The 17,920-nt window shown below is 43.8% G+C and overlaps 8 protein-coding genes across 8 annotated transcripts; 5 read left to right on the forward strand and 3 right to left on the reverse strand.

Annotated features, from left to right (window-relative positions):
• Positions 1-728: 728 nt before the first annotated feature.
• Positions 729-2,198, reverse strand: BYT42DRAFT_558020 (transcription initiation factor IIF, beta subunit-domain-containing protein). Its single transcript, XM_051566958.1, has 6 exons — positions 1,979-2,198; positions 1,830-1,909; positions 1,733-1,757; positions 1,545-1,662; positions 1,261-1,463; positions 729-1,184 (listed from the first exon to the last, which is right to left on the reverse strand). Exons 1-6 carry the CDS (start codon positions 2,111-2,113, stop codon positions 846-848), a joined length of 900 nt encoding a protein of 299 aa, XP_051427708.1. The 5' UTR covers positions 2,114-2,198; the 3' UTR covers positions 729-845.
• BYT42DRAFT_207926 (uncharacterized protein) lies at positions 2,175-3,723 on the reverse strand. The gene is made up of 6 exons (XM_051562546.1): positions 3,546-3,723; positions 3,442-3,480; positions 3,261-3,363; positions 3,036-3,192; positions 2,817-2,960; positions 2,175-2,742 (listed from the first exon to the last, which is right to left on the reverse strand). The coding sequence occupies exons 1-6, from the start codon at positions 3,604-3,606 to the stop codon at positions 2,581-2,583; spliced, it is 666 nt and encodes a 221-aa protein (XP_051427709.1). The 5' UTR covers positions 3,607-3,723; the 3' UTR covers positions 2,175-2,580.
• An 864-nt stretch (positions 3,724-4,587) lies between these two features.
• BYT42DRAFT_629788 (uncharacterized protein) lies at positions 4,588-5,740 on the forward strand (the record flags this gene model as incomplete). Its single annotated transcript, XM_051572437.1, has 4 exons — positions 4,588-4,697; positions 4,829-4,833; positions 4,884-5,087; positions 5,194-5,740. The coding sequence occupies 4 exons, from the start codon at positions 4,588-4,590 to the stop codon at positions 5,451-5,453; spliced, it is 579 nt and encodes a 192-aa protein (XP_051427710.1). The 3' UTR covers positions 5,454-5,740.
• Positions 5,741-7,272: 1,532 nt separating this feature from the next.
• On the forward strand, positions 7,273-7,479 carry BYT42DRAFT_485177 (uncharacterized protein; the record flags this gene model as incomplete). Its single annotated transcript, XM_051563742.1, has 1 exon — positions 7,273-7,479. A coding segment is annotated over one exon (207 nt), but the record flags the coding sequence as incomplete, so codon positions are not given.
• A 1,138-nt stretch (positions 7,480-8,617) lies between these two features.
• On the reverse strand, positions 8,618-14,365 carry BYT42DRAFT_642179 (uncharacterized protein). Its single transcript, XM_051572575.1, has 8 exons — positions 14,132-14,365; positions 13,894-14,053; positions 13,561-13,747; positions 11,899-13,487; positions 9,888-11,823; positions 9,383-9,816; positions 8,981-9,312; positions 8,618-8,903 (listed from the first exon to the last, which is right to left on the reverse strand). Exons 1-8 carry the CDS (start codon positions 14,314-14,316, stop codon positions 8,789-8,791), a joined length of 4,938 nt encoding a protein of 1,645 aa, XP_051427712.1. The 5' UTR covers positions 14,317-14,365; the 3' UTR covers positions 8,618-8,788.
• A 105-nt stretch (positions 14,366-14,470) lies between these two features.
• Positions 14,471-15,229, forward strand: BYT42DRAFT_558028 (uncharacterized protein). The gene has a single exon (XM_051566959.1). The coding sequence runs from the start codon at positions 14,603-14,605 to the stop codon at positions 14,810-14,812; it is 210 nt and encodes a 69-aa protein (XP_051427713.1). The 5' UTR covers positions 14,471-14,602; the 3' UTR covers positions 14,813-15,229.
• A 382-nt stretch (positions 15,230-15,611) lies between these two features.
• Positions 15,612-17,298, forward strand: BYT42DRAFT_558030 (mitochondrial carrier domain-containing protein). The gene is made up of 5 exons (XM_051566960.1): positions 15,612-15,971; positions 16,052-16,103; positions 16,184-16,586; positions 16,649-16,752; positions 16,835-17,298. Exons 1-5 carry the CDS (start codon positions 15,811-15,813, stop codon positions 17,132-17,134), a joined length of 1,020 nt encoding a protein of 339 aa, XP_051427714.1. The 5' UTR covers positions 15,612-15,810; the 3' UTR covers positions 17,135-17,298.
• Positions 17,299-17,337: 39 nt separating this feature from the next.
• Positions 17,338-17,902, forward strand: BYT42DRAFT_610966 (uncharacterized protein; the record flags this gene model as incomplete). Its single annotated transcript, XM_051571439.1, has 3 exons — positions 17,338-17,387; positions 17,474-17,653; positions 17,722-17,902. 3 exons carry the CDS (start codon positions 17,338-17,340, stop codon positions 17,900-17,902), a joined length of 411 nt encoding a protein of 136 aa, XP_051427715.1.
• Positions 17,903-17,920: the final 18 nt, after the last annotated feature.

Below are 17,920 nucleotides of genomic sequence, written 5' to 3' on the forward strand. Positions count from 1 at the left end.
GTGAGGTATACGATTTCTCCTTGCCTGATTCAGTGGTTCCTGTCACATCCGCACTTTTAGACCGCTCGCCCTGATTAGGTGATGTCGGAGGTATGATGGCTATGGGAGGATGAGTCGACATAGATTAGGTGGTATCCAAGGTTGATGAAGTATTGCGCGTTCAGTAGTCGTCACGGTAGCGCGTGCTTCAGAAATGAAAAAAATATGATCACCAAGGAAACAGAATGAGATGAAGGAGAAGACAAAATCGCCCTTGTTGAAATAAACTCTCGATGTTCTCGGTCTAAGGCAGGGCACGATGTTAAGACAAACTACAGAACTCCAAGTCCAAGCGCACAGGCAAAATGTACCTTTGTAAAGACAAGGAAAAAAAAAGATGCACAATTTGAAAAGTGGACCAAAAACCCAAATTAAAAAAAAAAAAAATTGTAATAATAAAATGATTGCAATTGTGAATCTTGTTTCTGTAACCTGGCCGACGCTTTTTTTGGGTTTCCTCCTGGTTTTTATTTTTTATTTTTTATTTTTTCCTCACTTGTGCAATTCATTGAAAAAAAAACCCAATAGCCCAGAAGCAGTAGCTTCCCTGTACGTTAATGTTCAAGTTGTTCTCATAAATGTACAGCAAAATACAATGTAGGTGGAATTTGGGGGTGGTACACACATTTCATTTTTTTGTGTTTGTGCCAACACCGACGATGATGAGGACGGAGATGGGTTGAAGCCGTGAAGGGGTGGACAAAATTCAAGAGAAGAATGATTTTATTGGACACGGAGTTGGAAAGCTAAAAATAAAAATAAAAAATAGGTGATAAATTTTTACAAAAACAGGAAATCCTGGAATCCTACACATGGATCATCTCCATGGCTTCTTCGTCTTCTTCATCTTCATCTTCCGAAGATGGATTATCGGCCGAATTACTTGCCATGGCTTCCGCTGCAGAAGGTCGTTGTTTGTATTCAGGTTTCAATTGATAATTTCCCGCGTAAGGACCTCGTTTGTTGAGAATGCAAATTTCGGATAAAATTTCCTTGAGATATTGGGCCGGTTGCTTGGTGTGCTCCACAATACCCTTGAAAGACCAATACGGATATTTGTCGAAGGCCGCAAACAGTAAATCCATAAGTTCGTTTCGTGGCATACGTGTCGCTTTTTCCTTTTCGGTTTTGGGTTTCTTGGCAGTCTACGAAACAGCATGAATTTTAGTATCTATAATGTTCAGGGACGCCCCTAAAACGGAGACCTAAAAAGCTACGTACAATGAAATCGGAAAAGGTGCTGGAAGGCATACTGCTGCTTGCACCAGGAGCGAATACCGGCTGATTGTTGTGACCCAAAACTTGCACTGTTCGTTGTGGTGTGCCGGCATCCAGTACTCGCTTTCTCATAATGTTTCTATAGGTACCGAATTGTGTCGGTGTGGCCGCGCATTCGTGATGCACAGTGCCGCTGATGGATTTGCCTGCAACAATAGATTTGTCAACAACCTTGTTAGTGATATTGATGCTCCCATCAACATGCCGCTGTTTGTTCTGAAATTTACCTCCATGTTCACTCTCTGTAAAAACATATTTGTTCTGCACTTCACCGGGTAAAATCGATATACTGTACTCAAGTGGGATATTTTCTGCCGCTTCACTTTCCGGAAGCACCAGCGAGATCTTGAAGTAATATGCACAAGTTGATTTTAGTAACAAGAAGACAATAACATTCCAATGTAGTCGCAATTACCGTGCTGCTGCGCCCAGGTGGTGGTCTAGAAAAGAGAAAAAAAGAGGCTCGGTATTAATAACGGCTCAACTGCAGCAAGTAAAAGAGAGAGACTTACTGGCTATAGATTCTTACGGAGCCCAGGTTGACATTGTCTTGATCAACTGTCTTCCATTTATTGGCAAGGAACTTAGGCACCTAGAAAACGGTATGCTTAATGGACTGTGGCGTGTCTTTTTGTTTTTCAAGATCGAGGGGTATTCGTACCTTGACCAACCAAACCTTGGTATCGGCGCTATCTAATCGGAGGTCTTCTGCATCTTCGTCGTCTACCACTTCGTCTAGTGGGCCAGGATCATCTTCAAAGAGAGCATCAACGTCCGGATCGGAGGCGTTATCCATAATAAAGGAAAGTTTGGGCGTCAAAGGAAGAAATGCATCGGAAGCCCAAATCAGCTTCACCAATGCGTGCGCTAGTGGGACAAATGCAGTCACGCATTACCTGCTCCATTGTACGATATTTATGACATCTCTGGATAGTCATTTTACCTCTCACACACAGCAGTATCACCATGTTGCCTCATTAAAATCATCATAATTGGGTAGATCACATTAAAAAGCATGCCAAGAGGGGTTTCCCATCATCGTCATTCAAGGATCAATATACAGTAAGCCATTTTACAAGCCATCACGTAATGGACACTGCGGTATTCAGAAGCGTTGTTTGCTCCACTACTGCTCTCAGGGCGCCGAAAACTGTGCCATTTACCGGTTCTCCACATTATTCACATTCATTTACAAGGTGTACTGTATGATTCACATATGCATCATATTTACATTATTATAGCAATTTTGGAGTTGACAATGGATTATCCTAAATAACTTGAAATGAGCCATATAAGCAGAATTGTCACCACCAATCCAGCAATGAAGATCCATTTATCTTGTGCCGTTCGTCTCTCAATAAAACGAATCACGTTTTGAGAAAGTCCGAGGGTATTGGCTGCGTCCAAAAGCTTCTTTTGCGTTTTCTGGTGTGGTGGATGCGGAACGATTTGGTTGGTTAGTGGGTTGCTCCGATAGTTACTTCTGTTGACGTTCCTACCTTGAGAATGCCGTGTTGATCGGTAAGGTTTTCTAAGATGTTGGATGCTTGCGTGATAAAATCATCTAACTGTGTATCGGTGGAATCTATGAAGGAGTGCTGACGCATCGCGAATTCGGAGCGCGATTGATAGGGATATTCAGGCTTACAAAGAAAAAAAAAAAAAAAAAATACGGTGAGATCCAAAGGAAGTGTATCTACCCGTATTGTAAAGCTTACAGCTGATGTAATGTCGGGAGTAAGGCTCGTTCTTGTTGGTCTTCTTGCCAACAAACTTTCTCGATTTTGTTCGTATTTTTGCGTTTCATGCTGCTTTTTAATCATTTCGAAGCGGGTTTTCATTTCCTGCAGACTCTGTCGAAACGTCTTGACACGGCTACGAACATATCCTTTGTTCATCAATCTTTCCAACGTGAATGATGGTGTGTCATTGTAAATGCTTACGTTTGTGCAGTCTCCTTTTTTGTCGCAATCAGTTCACGTTTGGCCAGGTTATCGTAGTCATCGATGGACCGCTGCAGTGAATTGAACGATGCCGTTATCTGACCTAATAGTTGCCGAGAATATGAACACCCTTTTTGAGACGACCATTGTCCAAGCAAAAGAAGAAAAAATGATGCCTTACCTTGCAATCCGGCAGAAGCATCTTGGCCAGTTGCAAATTCTACAAATTATGGCCTAGTGAGTGCTGCAGACGTGCAAGGTTGCCTAGTGTTCCCGTGGTCTTACTGTCTAAATCTCTTTGTAAAGCTTGACTTTGTTTTAGAGCATGGTTATACAGCGAGTTCATGATATCCCGCAGTACTCGCAAAGAAGGGAAAAAAAAAAGACGAGAAAGTAAGGAAAACTTAAGTAGGACCAAAAAGAGTCTGTACGTTGGTCGTCAATGATTGCACGAGCGCGAACAACAAGTCACAGTTGCTCTGCGCATATCGGAACCCTCGGTGCGTTGTGTCTTTTGTAGGCTCTTGTCATCTTTTTTTTTTATTATTCATCGTCATTTCGTTCTTCCAAGGTCTACAGAATGACTTCGCCTCATTCGGGACATACATCTTCACAGCCTGTCACCGAACCGAGTGTGGGCACCACATCCTCTTCATACAAGATGGCCATGTCCGTTTCTGCCTCGTCCAATTCCTCGTCTTCACTGTCAAACTATTTTGAGAAAGCCACACCTACATCTGTACATTTCCCCACCTCGAGTCCACCTTCACTACCAGCAGAACCCCATGCAGAACAGGCTTCACCGCCAACCCCAACGCGATCGGTATCTGCTTCCACGCCAACCATACGGTCACCACCGGGTGGAGGTGGTAGTCAGACAAAACGACACAGTATGCGGTCCATGACAACCGCACGCCAGCCTAGCTCTTCCAGTCTCGATCGGTCCACTTCTTCCTACAACACCAGCTCCTCGCAAGCTCAGCCTCCACGACCCACTTCGCCCATCACATCTTCAAGCATTCATAAATCACTCACGGCGCTGGACGCCAAATCAATCACACTCAACATGGAAAAGTCGACCCAGCATATGCGAGGCGAAGATGTGATTCTCACGTCGCCTTCGTCTCCCGGTGCAACAATGAATCCGTCCGGGTTTGGTTTTCCCAACAGCAGCAGCCAAAGTATCAACCATGCATATCCTTCCGTGGGCGGACCTCCTAATCCGTCCCTATATCATCACCCCTATCATCGTCAAGGCAGTATAAGCAACATCACCCTGCCAACCATGGTCGGTCCTTCCTTGGTGTCCCATGTGCTCAATAATCAGATGCCCAGTCCTCAAGGCGACGTTTGGCAAGCGCTTTGTGTGCGCGTTTTACCGTTATTCAATGGTGAAGGCGTCAAAGGATCGATTGAAGATCTGAACGAACTGCTAAGGTGAGGTTGGCTCCTCGATGCCGAACAACTGATAATAATTACAAAAGTTTCCTAACCGAGTTAACGATATGTTGGATGATAGGCGGTGTCTGACTGATCCGATTTCCCCACAATTGTACCGCGACATTGAGGCTTTGTTACGGGACGGCATGTTTACACTGAATGCGAAAATGTTTGGTGTGACAGACGAAAAACTGCTGGATCGATTGGTGGAGCAATGGTCATTTTTCTTCACATATGCATTGCCCTATTTTGAAGCAGTGTTTTTGCCGTTGCGAACCGATGTTCGGTATCCGTCCATCGACGAAGCCGAACGGTGGAATGTTCGAAGCATGGCCCTTCGAAGCTTCCGTGACAACATGATTCTATTGCAGACGAAACGTTTGGAAGGTGAGTTTGCTTGCTCTAGCATCAAAGACAAACGGGCTTGTGTCCAGAAAAAAAAAGTGCCGTTTTGTTGTGGTTCACACATATTCAACCCTGTGATCATGCGTAGATGTTTTTGCCAAACTGTTCACCGATTTCGGATCTTCACAAAATCCTGCAGCCACTGCGGCCAAAATGCTGCAGATGACGTCCTTGCTGGCTTCTGCCCCGGATCATAACGAAGAAATAGAACGTGTCCTCTCCAATCTGCGAGCCAACTGGAAGATCATGATGACCAAGGGAGACCGACGTGGATTTGCAGGTGTACGCAAAACTCGCAGTGGTTCTACAGCAGAGCATACAAAACATATGTTTGGCGCCCTGTCATGACAATGGCGACTCCCGAATCTGGAGCGCTGTGAATGTGGCTGATTATATGTTACTGTAGGCTACTGTAAGAGGGGTGGACCTAGGAACGTCATGACACCTGATCGTATAATATACTTTGGGCAGTTTTTGCTTTTTTGGTTTTATTGGCAATATCCGTATTTGATTGGCTCTTTCACATGGTACGATGGATGAGGTAAAGAAAAAAAAAACAAGCGGCTCACGCTTTGAGGGATGGACTGAATACAGTTTAATTGACAAAACCCAATAAAATAAACTTTGGCTACAAGCAGTTTAAAGGTTATTTTGGAATTGTCCAGGTGGAGAGAGGAGTCTAAGGAGAAGACATGGATTCATCAGACAAACGAGAGTCATTCTCCGTTTCTTTTTTTCACTCACCAAGAAAAAATTGTTGTCACCCCTACATGGTGTGAGGCGTCATGGTGGGAGCCGCCGCCTTACACCATCGTGGCATGATGTTGTACAAGTTATCTACTATCATAGTGGCAGCATATCTTGAATGAGTGATTCGGCATGATGCTGAATATTATGGCATTGCGCTATATCAGTCTTTTTTTTTTCTTTTTTCTTGCTTTATCATCGTTGGTCAAGTAGAGAATACGTATTATTTATCAGAACAGCTTCAGGCAATTCTTGTCTTTTCTCAGGCCTATACATAATACTGAAGTATCAGATACTGTACGGTAAGATCGGCCGGAAACATTACCCTTCACGTTATAGTATATTGTTCCGTCCAAAAACTCCCAGAGCATTATATCATACCGCTGGAGACTTGATCCCCGAAATCTTGGGTGGCTCATCTTTTCTTGTTGCAGGCAAGTAATATTGACTCCTTACCTTAAGCTATGACTCTTCAAACCATAACTGAGATTGCGTCGCATCCTTGAAGGTTGGCGCAGAACAAGATATTTCCTACTTTTTCTTCAGCTTTCACAACGTTCGAAAATAATCGACTATCCTTATCCAGTCCAGACGAAGCTTCATCAGTGTTTTTGCTTCCAAGCATTCATTCCAAACGTTTGTGCAGTTCTTTGAGCTTTAATTACTTGGCAATATGTCTGTCCCTGTACGGTCTTGATCCTACCGTTCTGTTTTGTAGTTCCGCATTATGTAACGCTTCCCGAATTACGCGAGTTCCAAGGCGATTTGAGCCGCAGCTGTTGCTCCTCTGCGCATTCTACGAACATATACTTTTTCAAGGCAACAATGGCTTATCATATGCATAAAGGTGATTACGGAAATGAAAAAAGTGGAGAGGAAAAATGAGGATGAACCAAACTTATTCATTCGATTTTCTTTTACTCACGATTGCCTAATTTATCCAGACTGAATAACAAGGAATTCAGGAAGCCTGATGAGCAACATGCTCGCATCACGGGGCCACAATTCCTTTATTTTTTTGTTGTTGTTGTTCAATGCTCGATCATCTGAACAAAAAAATTAAACCGCGTCTGCTTCATTAAGCTTCATCCGCAATCCTTAAATATGGTCTCATGACAGTCCACCATGATAAAAGCGGGTTAAAACTTGGAGTCAAAGTGAAATCAAGATTCTTTCACTTTTGTATCTGTTGTTTTGATCTTTTTTTTTAACGTTTTGTGTTGTTCTCTTTAGACGTCATTTTTCTCCACCTCCCTCTCTTCGTCTTATTGTCCGTTAAAATCATCGCTGCTTCTATTCAAATCGTATCATGTTGTCCACTGGCGAAACCCAAGTCATTCAGCTCCTACCTTCCATGGTCAGTCACTCGCCTTCTCCCTCTCGAACGTTGATTCGCCACCATACCCGGTTCCAGGCTCAATGGTTATTCTTTAGTAGGGCACGCTGGATCCCCCTCGATGCGGAAAACCATGCCAAGCTCGAAAGTACCCTGCAACTCAAAGGCGTCTTTGTCGATATTAACGACAGTCATTTCCCTGCTGTTCAACGCGTCAGAGTATTTCCTGGCTCGGACTATCTAAGTTATCTCGGAGTGCGTTATCGTATCAGTCGTGTCCTTTTGCCCGATCTGTAATCTACCATTTCCCTCATGTGCCCCATCCCTATCAGACCGTCAAGGATCTGGCTTCTTTCCTCTTTACTCTTGTTGACCTTGTTTCACTTGTCCACTACTTCTTATTTCCACTTAGTTTTTCATGAGCGGCTCTTCTACCCCGTTTATATTGTATTTCAACCCGCTTACTATCCTTGTTTAATTTAATCGTACCTCTTTAAACCCTAATAAAGAAGAATCAGGCGAACCATGGCCAATTTTTAAGGTCTCTTGATCGCCCTAGATTGTCACTCCGCAAACCAAACGAAATATGATTCAATACCATGATACTCGACCCCTCTTTTATTACAGGGCCACTGTATATCCATTCCAAATCTGTACAGAGAAAGAAACGCTTTTAACCAGATTGTTGAGCGCAATAAAAATAAAGTGTTTGCAAACATTTGCGTCGGACGCAACATGTTGAGCACAAGAAATTAAAATAAATCAGGGTTGAACAGCTGTTATGGAGGAAAGACAATCTCTTTCTGCACTGTTTTATTACAGTGCTGCATGACGATAATACCATGGTCACGCGGCATCAACCATCGATAATGGTAGAGTGGCAAAACCCATATAGTGCTCGATGAGTTGACCTGGCGACGAAGAGATGTGACTTCATAGTCGCTCACTCAACTCATGTAATCGGTTCCGTGTGTCACCGTTTTGGTAACGCAATGAAATTAAAGTGAGACCACATTTGTCAACTGCAGTCTTTTGCGACTGAAATGTTCTATCTCTTGCATATTCTTATGTTGGCTGATCATGGCTTCCTCACAGCGTTTGGTTCACTCCCAACAGCTTCCTAAGCCAGGCGTGTTTCAAGCTAAATATTTCCTATATTTGGTGACACCAAACAACTCCTGAATAAATGTGGCAACTGTCCAAATAAAAATGCCGCATACACAAGGATATTCTGTCGTACAAACCTCGGCAGCATGTTTGCCGATATAAAATCAGCTACAGTGTAACCTTACATTAGTGGTTCTTTTTTTTTTCTGTATGCCGCACTATCCAACTATGAACCGTGCTCGTAAAGATGTAAAGAGGCCAGCGAATTAGACTTTGCCGTCATCCAGACACCAAAAAAAAAAAAAAAAAAAAGAGCAGTGATTCGATGACTCGTCTTATCAATGTCTAAAAAATAAGACCATACAAGATGATATAGAAATTGATTCTACAATTTGGCGACAGCGAAGTGCATGCTAGATGAATAAATTTACAGTATTTAATCGTTGGTTGAAAAATTGAAGAAAATCGTAAGCTATGAAGAAAAGAAAAAAATCTATGCGTTGGTTGTCAAGGGTTGTAAGACTTCGAAGGAACCAGTGCCACCTTCGAAAGGCTTGCCAACCACAATGCGCGATGATGGAGACTGCAGGTCGTCAAAGTCACCATGACTAATAAAAAAAAACCACAGAAAATGATCCATCAGTTACATCGTTCAAAACAAAAAGAGCGAAACTAAAAAACTTACAGTGTTGCTTCGGTCAAGAATTTACAGGTAGATTCGAAACTCATCTTCAGGAATGGTGATACGTTGGAGCCAATACCGATACGAGAGAACGGTTTGTAGCCACCCTCAAAGGTCATATAATCGGCAATCAGAGTCAAGTGGCGACGATCGACGGTAATACCGTAAACACCGAAAACGCTCGCCACTTCCTTGATGATCGCATTACGCGCTGCTTCCACACCATACGTTCGAAGAATGGCCGCAATGTCGTTGGTATCGATATAATTCACATCAATGATATTGCTGTGATCCCACATGCCTCGAAGATTGACACCTTCGGTTTGAAGACGTTTCTGTAATCAAAGAAAAAAAAATTAATTCAAACCGTTCTAATTGCAGTTGGATAAATAAAAAATTACTTACAGCAGTATCGTTTTCGGTGGGGTTGATATATTCGAAGCAGCGTTCGATACCCTTGATTTCGTGAACAATAACACGCGAGCAACTCTTCTCGATCAAGCTGACCATCAAAATCTTCTTGGTATCGGCAGGGAACTGCATATCGATCTCACACCATGCACCCTCTTCATCATCAAACTTCCATCGAGACACGTAATTGGTTCGTTCTAAAGCAACGGATTCCAGATCTGTGCTTGATTTCTTGCGAGGTTTGGGCTCGTCCTCATCCATCTCATCATCACCCGCCTTGGCAGCCTCTTCTAATTCGGCTTCTTCGTCCTCCAATGTCTTGTTGGCTGCATCCATATCTTCTTCATCAGGTCCTTCATACGAGGCTTGTTGCTTCGTCTTGGACGCCAGTCGAGAAGTAGTGGCATCATTATCACCATCATCCGAAGCTGGTGACAAACAATGTGTTAAAAATCAACGGAACCCTTTCGTGTTTTACCACCTGATCTATCCATCTTACCATAACCATTGCCAGCATCCGCACCTTGCTCTTCGTTGAAGTCATCGTTGTGGCTGCTCATCACTTTCTGACCTTCAGCAATGTCAGTGGTATGAGCCTTCTTCGCTCCCTTGATATCCTTGCGGATCGCTTCTTCCAAATCCTTCAAGAACGTTGTGGCCAACACTTCCTTGATGCGACGAGCGTTCACGCGATATTCTTCCGAGTACTCCTTTTCGCTGAACAGATTTAATCGGATGGTGTACACCTTGGATCGGCGATAGTTGTTTTCGGGGGTCTTGGCGGTCGTGGTTTCGGTTACGGAGACATCATCCACAATTTGTGCAAGCGTCAATTTGGAAGCGGCTTTACAGAATTCGCTCGCGATCTCGGGAGTGGCATCGTTGCGGAGAGGCAACAACATGGTAGGGGTTTTGATAACTCTTGCCGCGGTCATAATAATTTCACGCAAACGAGGGATACCCAATGTCACGTTAGCCGCACCATAACCAGCAAAATGGAAAGTGTTCAATGTCATCTGCGTGGAAGGTTCACCCACGGACTGAGCTGCCAATAGACCCACCACCTCACCAGGTTCAACCAAACTGTGCAAGTACTTCAACTGCATCAATGCACGGAATTTGCTCTTGGTCAAGTTGGCGAAACGGTGATCGTTCTTGGTTTCCAAACCGGCCTTGGTGAATGGCATTTTGTCGGGGTTCTTGTCGATATAGTCCTTCATGGCAAGTGCAAATCGTTCAGACACAACACCCAAATGAGTACCGGGGTTGTACACGGAAAGTGCAGGATCGTATTTGTTGGGCTTCTTCAACGCTTTCTTGGCATAATCATCACCGATCTTGGTTTCCAGCGAGCTCAGCGCTGCCTTGGGGTTATATTTCTGTGACAGTGTTTCGAAATTGTGGGCGGAGAAGCTGAACTTGTTCAAGTACTTGGCCTTGATGACATCCAAGGAATCTTCACCGTAATGGAATTGGAGAACGGAACCATCGGAATCACGCACGGTGTGATCGTAATGAACGCGCAAGCCTTCCAAATGCTTGATCAAACAACGCTGCAAGTAACCGGAACGGGAGGTCTTGACAGCTGTATCAATAAGACCTTCACGACCAGCCATACAATGGAAATAGTATTCTTGAGGACGGATACCGGTCAAGAAACGACCTGTGACATAACCACCTGCACGAGCGCTGGTATCGTAAGGACGGAAAGACGGCAACGATCGACCAGACACCATGAGAGGGACACGACGACCTTCCAATTCCTGCTGACCCAACATGCATGAGATTTGAGCAGCGTTGACGTTGGAACCCTTGGCACCGGAAACAGTCATCATTTGCATGTCATTGTCAGGGAATTTGCGGACCAAACCGTTGGGCAAACACGTTTCAGTAATGGACGTCGTAAGCTTGTTGACCTTGGATTTCATGGCATTATCGAGACCGGCCAGTTTGGAGTCATCACGAGCCACTTCCTCCATACGAAGCTTGAATTCTTTCTCGAGGACTTCCTTGCTTTCGGTCTTTGCAGTTTCCGCCAAACCAAGGAATTCCAAATGAGCTTCGAGACCCAGGCTACGACCGTTATCCAATAAATCACGTCGAGCTTTATCGCCTTCCTTTGTAAGAATCAAATCATCCATTCGACAACTGAAACCACGGAATTGGATGTACTTTGTGAAAAGACGACCGAAAATACTGAGCAATTTACCGGCCGCTTCAGCACCGTACAATTCGTAGATGGAATGCACCAAACCGTAAGCGGTGGCACCGAATTGCGATTTATCCAAAATACCCATCACCAATTCACCATCCATGACAAGCACCTTGGCTTCGTCAGCACCATCAGGACCCCAGAAACGACCAGGAACCTTACTCTTGGACTCCATGTTCAATTGCGTCTTGCCATACGTCAAATTCTTCAAAATGGTGGAGATCTGTATAAAAGAAAGGAAAAAAAAGGTGAATGAGAAGAGGGCCGCATGATTGGCAATGATGGGCGATTTGCTTACAATTTGTTTACCGGTCCAAAGAGGCACAGGTTTGAAAATAGCTGGAGGCACCATGTGAATGCGACCATTACCGATACCGTCTTCTTCGGGACGCAAGGAACCATAGATCAATTGTTGATACTCGTCGCGCGTGAAGAATGTATCACGGGCCGTCATCCACACACCGGAAACAACGTGATCCTGAATAAGACCACGAAGAGGGTTACCACTGGTAGGGACAAGATACTGGTTGTCGGTGTTGGCAATCAAGGTAGCTTCGGCTCTGGCAATTTCGTTTTGAGGGAAATGGATATTCATTTCATCACCATCGAAATCGGCGTTATAGGTGTTACAGTTGGCGTAATGCATACGAATGGTCTTTTCGCCAGGCAACACACGCGCTTTATGAGCCATGATGGAAGGTTTATGCAATGTAGGCTGACGGTTGAGCAAAAGCATATCACCGTTGCGCAAGTGACGGAACACCTTCTTGTTAATGGTCTGCGTACGCGTTGGGTAAGGGTTGGTGCCCGATTGAGCGTTGTGAGAGCTCTGAGGAGCCAAAAGCGAATTGGCCAAAGCAATACGCGATTCCAAGCTGAGATTAGCAAGCACATCGATGGACTGATCTTCGTTCTGCACGTGAGTAGCACCGGGCCATTTGAAAGGACCGTTGATAACCGCCTGACGCAACTCTTTGATATTGTGAGGCGTCACTGGTTCAGGGTACGTGAGCTTTTTGGCAAAGACAGGTGGGATACCAATTTCGGATGTTTCGATATTGGGATCGGGAGAAATGACTGAACGAGCGGCATAGTTGACACGTTTACCCATCATATGCTTTCTGAACAGACCTTCCTTCTTCTCGAGAGCTTGGCGGATACCGGGAGGAGCGGTTTGACCTTGAGCAAGCGGCGTCGGGTTCTTGGTGGAATCGATGAACGAGTTGACGGCATGTTGAAGGGCAATGATGCTGTCGACAAACATGTTGCGCAAACGTTGAACCTTGGCTTTATCCATGGGATCCTCATCCTCAGCAGCCTGCAAAGACTCGGAAAAGTCGCGCACGGTGTGAGAGCTCTTTAGGATACCGCTGAGCAATTCATTCTGAGGCGATTCAAACACCTGATCACCCATCACGGACGGAGGACGGAAACGGGTGGGAGCGACGGCCAACACTTCGATGAAGAACATGTGATAGGTGGCTTTTTTGACGTAGGAAGGTACATGGGCGTTACGTCCACCATACAAAAGAGTGGTGATTTCACCTTCCTTGTCGAACAACGCTTTGACCAAATTGCGAACTTCGTAAGGAGTTAAAAAACGTTGAGCTCCGGTAGGCAAGGCTTTCTTGGAAACCTCGTCCAACTTGGCTTCCATCAACACTTGCTCCTTTTTCGTCAATGCGAGCTGGAAAAGCTTGGCAGCTCCGTCACGTCGGTAAGGAGGAGAAATACCCTCACAGTTGCCACAGCGTTTTGTCGCTAAACACTGTCTCATGAAATCCATCATTACGGCCTTTCGTGCTTCGTTGATGACGGTGACTTTGTAATTGCTGGCAGCGAATTTACGAGCTTCCTCATCCGCTAAACATTTCTTGACATAGTTGTCTAAAAACGATTTACGCTGTCAATCAACAAATCCAGCCCTCCACTGCCAGTGTTCCTCCGACGACGTTCTTACCAATATGATCCATGTATTCCTCGGCACTGCTCATGGCATCCGCGTCTTCCTCCATGGCATCTTCCAGCGTTTCTTCGGTGTTATTTTTACCCTTTTTGGCCGTTTTGATGTACAGATCCTCCAAAGCCTGCGCCTCACGGATCAAACCATTCTGCAAAAGCATCAACTTGGCGACCACTTTTTTCATCTATATTCCAGAAATGCGAAAAAACAAATAAAATTGATGAGTGATCCGATATTGAGTAACAGTCCAAAGTCGCCGTTTTTTTTTTTTGACGTGAGACCCGTCATAAAAGAGCGATCAGGAACTGGGTTGTTGGATCACAAGATTACCTGAGGGCGGTTCATGCGGAAACGATGACAGTAGATACATTGAGCTCGAAGAATAGCGTAAAGATTATCAAAAAAGAGAGGATTGTATGCAGGAATAGGCAACTCGATGTGACCGAAATGACCGGGACAGTTGAAGTGATCTTGCGAGCAAGTGCCACAACTACAAAATAAGAAATTACAAGAAATGGATGTGAATAAGAAGAGATGCGTGGGTTGCCAAAGAGTCGTTGTACGTTACATTTGGGACTTTTGATACGGGCCAAGAGCAGGGTCGTAAAGACCACCTTTGGTGGGATGTCCCAAGGTATCGAAGAGAACAGGGTTAACGACCTGCTTCACTGAAATCTTTCGAATTTCATGTGGCTCATAAAACGAGAAAGACACAGAGTCGATCTCTGTTCCAATGGGACACGAGATATTCATCGTGAATGGGAAACTCTTGGAACGTAAAGCAGTGACAGGTATCCCCTTCAGGCTCCCAATTAAAAAAAAAAAAAAAAAAAAAAAAAAGTGAAAATCTTAAGCAGTCCCTTGTCCGGTAAAAGCCACTGATTTTATTGTTCGGTGCGCGAGTTAATTTTTTTTTTTTTTTTTTTCCTTTTTGCAGAAATTGGGAAGACATACAGAAATCATAAGAGTTCGAAGCAAATTGACAAATGTTAAATTATTTTCTTTGCGTTTGACCTTGGAATTTGGCTTTCAGATCCGGATGCTGGCCTGTTTGATCAGCCATGCTTTGCACTTGGCGAGCTGTGAATGGACCGGCATGACATTGGTGGCCCGAGTCGACGTGGTGCTGGATGTCAGCTTTAGATGTCTGATTTCTCTGCGTCTGGTCAGCGAGACTTTGGAACTTGGAAGAATCTTGGCGGTCAAACGAGGGCTAAAAATTAGGGCACTGTTAGCTACATGCTGCTGATGTGATGATATAATAAGGAAAAGTTTACATTGGTAGACATGGTGATAAAAACAAAAGATGCGTTGGGGAGGTTCAAGAGTTACGAAGCGATCACTGTTTTATACAAAATTATAAAGTGTGAAAAGTTTGACAATTTTTCATGCCATGAATCAACTGTGAGCGAATAGTGCTAAAACAGGTTTTTGACGCCCATAAAGAGCAAAAAGTTCACACAAAGAGAACGTTCAAGAATATCTTCCTGGTAGATCGCATGTGAATAAACAAGTGTTCTTTATAGCTTTGCAAAAGAAAAGAACAGAACAGAAAAGAAAAATGTTGAATAAATCAATATTATCCATGGCAATCGTTGATCATTTATTTTTAGTCCCAGGAGATGGATAAACGCATTGATATGAACATATGGCTGCAATACTATCGCGCAAGAGAAAAAAAAACTCTCGGGCAAAAAATAAAAATGAAATAACATTATATAAAATAAAATAAAATCAAGCATTATGCTGCTGCAGGATGATTATGGGCTTCGGCCCAGACCGTGATGCTGTGTCCAAATATCCAAACAAAATGGTCAGCCGGACTCAAGTTCAACCGTGGGTAAACGCATGCGTTTAGTGAGTTGTTCCATCCAAACTTTGAATACTTCATCATCGATGATTCCATTGCACAGCTGGATAATCAGTAACTCCGGGAAATTCTGACTTTTTTTTTTATTTTATTTTTCTGAGGAATAAGGCTTGCAGATTGCCATACTGACAAAAGAGGCATTGCCAGTAAGAAATAATAAATCCCATGATGCGATACCTGAAATTACATCCATTGTTTTTATTTTTTCTATTGTTCTTTGTATAAAAGACATTTGACGCAAATAAGCTTATCTTTCGGGGACACGGAATAAAAAACAAAAAATGCACGAAATTGGAACAAAATTTTCCATGATGAGACAATGAGGTCATACATGATGAAAAACTTGTATATAACGCCTTTCTTCCTTTTTCAGTCGAATGCAACCCCTTAAGATTGATACGACTCTATCCTCGGTTTCAACCATGTCCTACATGTCCAAATTTATGATTGCTTCACCCAATGAGAAGAAAAGCTCCATTGAGCTATACAGCCCTAAATATTTTCTTGCATGCGGTCTCGGTGGCATTATCGCTTGCGGGTAAAAAATAACTTTCAAAAGCATATGCTTCATACCGGTTTACATCCATGGATTCCTCACACCACATGTCGTTATCATAGTCCTACACATTCACTGGTGACACCTTTGGATCTAGTCAAGTGTCGATCGCAGGTAAAGATTGAAATTGATTGTACATTTGCGGAACAGGGAAAAAAGACAAGTTGGGCTGAACGGGTGTCCATATCACCTAGGTGAAACCTGGAATCTACAAAGGTGTTTTTGACGGATGGAAAACAATCTATCGCAGCGAAGGTCTCCGTGGTATTTTCACCGGTGTTGGGCCCACAGCCATTGGCTATTCGTTCCAAGGCGCGGGCAAGTACGGTCTTTATGAATACTTCAAATACCAATACGGCGTGCTCGTCGGCGAGGAGAATTCACACAAGTATCGCGGTATCCTGTACTTGGGTGCTTCCGCCTCGGCTGAATTCTTTGCTGACATCTTCTTGTGTCCCTGGGAAGCTTTGAAAGTTCGCATGCAGACTTCGCTTCCTCCCTATGCCAAGACGACCAAGGAAGGCTTTAACAAACTGATGGCCCAAGAAGGCTTGAAAGGATTCTACAAAGGCATCGGTCCACTCTGGGCTCGTCAAAGTAAGTGTTTGAGGACAATTCATATCCATGCATGGAGTGCTTACTCCAGTTTATTCGCACAGTTCCATATACCATGGCCAAGTTTGCATCCTTTGAAGCCACTGTCGAAGCCATTTACAAAGTGGTACTCAAGAAGCCTAAATCCGAATACAATTCCATGCAACAGGTAAGGCTAATAAAGGGCGTGCAAAAGAGGACAGTCTTTTCATCAGATGGAGCTGACTCGGTATATTCCCTTCTTTCATTAGCTTGGTGTCAGTTTTGCGGGTGGTTACATTGCTGGTATTTTGTGTGCTGTGGTGTCTCATCCCGCTGATGTACTTGTATCCAAGTTGAACAATATGCCCAAGCCTGCGTCAGGAGAGAAGCCCATGGGAGTGGGTGCATTGATCAAAGAATTGGGCATGAAAGGATTATGGCGTGGTCTAGGAGCTCGTATCTTTATGATCGGTACCTTGACTGGTCTTCAGTGGTTGCTGTATGATACATTCAAGGTCAATGTTGGCCTTCCAACCACCGGCGGTGCAGATGACTCGGAAAAGAAATAGAGTTGTATATAGTATTTGAATACATTTAGTTATATTGGTATTTATTCTCATGATTAAAAGTTATTTATGCCTGAATTTTGAATGGGATGGTTCAACCGCAGCAATCACCGACCAGTTACAGTGGGTCGTTTGTATTTTTTCCGGCTTTTTTTTTTTTTTTTTTTCCGGATTTTCACTGCGCCATCAACCGTTTAGCTTTCCCAATGGCAACAAAGCAACAAGAACTCGAATCACTATGCTATCTAGAGACCATGTAAGTTTTTTTTTCAACGCCTCCGTCAATAGAGACAGAATCGTGAGTAAATTGCCAAAGTACTCATGATTCATCGTTGGATGCAGGTTTCAGGAGTATGGTTTTGAAGATGGTTTCCGGGATGGCGAGAAATCAGGAGAATTGGAAGGACGGCTGTTTGGATGTGAAAAAGGCTTTGAACTTGGACGTGAAATCGGGTTCTACAGCGGTTGTATACAAGTGTGGGCTCAATTAGCCGAGCAGCATGGCGAAAAGATTTCGCCAAAGTAAGTGAACTAGGAATCTTGCACGTCCGTAAAAATGAGGAGGAGCTGACGTGGTGTGTGGTGTGTAGAGTTGTCAAACATATCGAAACGCTTCAACGAATGATCGATGAATTCCCCAAAGATAATTGTCCAAACACGGATTTATTTGCACTACGGGATAAGATGAAGATGAAAATGAAGGTGATTACATCGTTGCTGGGGATACAACAAAAGTACAACGAAGGCGAAGTATCAAAAATGTCATACTAGGGTGTTATCATTTTGTAA

Source organism: Radiomyces spectabilis (assembly GCF_025331425.1).
Source record: "Radiomyces spectabilis strain NRRL 2753 chromosome Unknown BYT42scaffold_2, whole genome shotgun sequence".
In the NCBI taxonomy this organism is placed as follows: Eukaryota; Fungi; Mucoromycota; class Mucoromycetes; order Mucorales; family Radiomycetaceae; genus Radiomyces; species Radiomyces spectabilis.